Source organism: Sceloporus undulatus, unplaced genomic scaffold (genome assembly GCF_019175285.1).
Source record: "Sceloporus undulatus isolate JIND9_A2432 ecotype Alabama unplaced genomic scaffold, SceUnd_v1.1 scaffold_9862, whole genome shotgun sequence".
In the NCBI taxonomy this organism is placed as follows: Eukaryota; Metazoa; Chordata; class Lepidosauria; order Squamata; family Phrynosomatidae; genus Sceloporus; species Sceloporus undulatus.
The window spans coordinates 1-2569 of record NW_024812781.1 but is presented as its reverse complement, the minus strand read 5'-3'; the positions used below and the strand labels follow the sequence as shown (position 1 = coordinate 2569).

Sequence of the window (2569 nt, the reverse complement as noted above, 5' to 3'; positions counted from 1 at the left end):
TAAAAATAACATTTATAACTTAATACGTATTAAAATGAGACATTAATCGTTAATATCGTTGCAGCTTAACGAAGCACAGCTCAACCAGCTGATGATGAACCGGAATTCGGTGCCGGACGAAAACGCCAAAAAGCAGCTCCCGGATTGCGCTGAAACGGATGACGGTCTGGTCCTGACGCCATTGGGCCGTTACCAGGTAAGAAACACAAGATTTCGTTATAATCGTGCAGTAACCGTAGTGGCGCAGTGGCGGCGGCGGTAAGTGGTCTCTTCCGAAGCAATTTGGGTATAAATGTTTCTCATCCTCCATTTTGAGATCATCAACGGACTGCGCAGTTTCGAGGTGGACTATTATCATGGCGACCCGGAGCTCCAGCCAATCCGGAGTTACGAAAATGCCGCGCTCGTGAGGACGCTCTTCCGGATCTCTATGTCCTTCAATGAACGCGTAAGCGAGGGGAAAATACACTTTTATTTTCTTTGCACGCTTTTGATATTTATATTTATATGTTTGATGTTTATGTTTATTTTAATATAATTATTTGTATTTTTATTAATATTTATTCACCGTTATTTTTATTTGTTTTAATATAAAATTTATATTTATTTATATTTATTTATAATTATATATATATATTTATATATATTATTTATAAATTGATTAAATTTATATTATTTTTATTTTAAGGTGGCTTGTGACTTTTTTAATTGATATTTATTTTTATTTGTTTTAATATTTATATTTATTTTATATTTATAATTATTTGATTTATTTTTATAAATGTAATTTTAATAAATTTATACTGTATATTTTTTTAATTTTAAGATCTTGCTATATTTATCTATTTTTATATATTCATAATAATAATAATAATAAAAATATATTTTAAATTTATATTTATAATATTAATTATATATCATACTAATATAATAGGAATACTGTAATAATATATATTGTTATTAATATATAATATAATTATTTTAGAATAATATATTATTTATAATATATTATTATAAAATACTATTTTAATTAGTAACATTTAATTAAATATAATAATAATAATATAATGAATAAATAATAAATAAAATAATTTTTTGTTAATTATAAATATATATAATTTACAATGTTTTATAATAATAACATAATTATATTATTGCTTATTATACTATATTATTATTATTATTATATTAATTATATTTATTATTATTATTGTTGTTGTTGTTGTTGTTATATTAAGTTCGCAGGCAACTTGGAGGCCCTTTGCGCGCGGCGTGACTTCCTGGGCGCCTTTTCCCGTTACCACCTGACCGATGCTAAAATGGCGTCCAAGGTCCGGCGCAGCCCGCTGTCCAGGCGACAGCCGGATTGGGCCGGGCGTCCAAGGATCAGCCTGCGCTTTTTGGCAAGTTACCGCCTCCTCCTCTTTTTCGCGATCGGCAGCTTCATTGCGTCGCGATTCGGCATCGGCTCCGCAGCGTTCGTGTTCTTCCTCGCCCTCGGATACCTCTGCTATGCCTGCGCCGTGGTTTTCGTGGCCGAAAGGAGGAGACCGCACCGACCATGAAAACTGCGCAAAACAGCGGCCATTTTGTTATCTTTTTGGAACGTTTATATATAAAATGTTTTCTTTTTTTAATAAAACAATAAAAATTTATTGTTATTAAGCCTCTTTGTCTTTTTTAATTCGGGTTTCAGGTTCAGCCATGCAGGAATACATAGAACAATTAAAAAAGAATGTTAAATATTAATGTAATATTTTATAATTAAAATAAAACAATAAAGATATTATTTTATTTAATATTAAATTGTAAAATATTATTTTATATTAAATACAACCAAAAATGCTATTAATATTTTAATTAATATTCTTTTTTTATTATGTTTAAGATTTTATTTTAATTTTATATTAAATTATAAAATATTATATTAATATATATATTTATGTATATAATTATAAAATATATTAATATTTATATATTATATTTTATATAATATATTTTATACAATATATATATAAAATATATATAATATTATAAGTCCAATTAACACTGTACATTTCATCAGGAAAAATGCAGAAAAGACTATTAATATTTTAATTTAATATAAACAATACAAATAATATAATATAATAATTTGTTTTATTTATATACCGTTATTCCAAAGATCATAGCGGTGAACAGCAAGTAAGCTAATTAGCAAGTAAGCTAATTAAGCCAATTAATACTAAATATATTATTTGAAAAGTATATTACATTATTAATATTTTTATTTATTAATATATCTTAAATTAAATTATAAATTACATTATAAAAATTATATTATTTCATATTTGAAAGAAATATAGTAAATGCAAGTTTCCAAAGCTACACTTCATCAAGAAAAATGCAAAAAATTCTATGAATATTTTTATTTAATATTGTGTGTGTGTGTGTGTAATAATAATATTAAATTTTATGTTATATATAAATAATAAAAATATACATTAATATAATATATATTCTTCAAAAGGTATGTTTCAGGAAAAAAAATACTATTGATATTTTTAATTAATATTTATTTATTCAATAT

General features: G+C 25.2%; 1 protein-coding gene across 1 annotated transcript; it reads left to right on the top strand.

The window, feature by feature from the left end:
- Window positions 1-64: 64 nt before the first annotated feature.
- Window positions 65-1665, top strand: LOC121918381 (sphingomyelin phosphodiesterase 4-like; the record flags this gene model as incomplete). Its single annotated transcript, XM_042444436.1, has 3 exons — window positions 65-196; window positions 317-448; window positions 1239-1665. Coding segments are annotated over 3 exons (591 nt in total), but the record flags the coding sequence as incomplete, so codon positions are not given.
- Window positions 1666-2569: the final 904 nt, after the last annotated feature.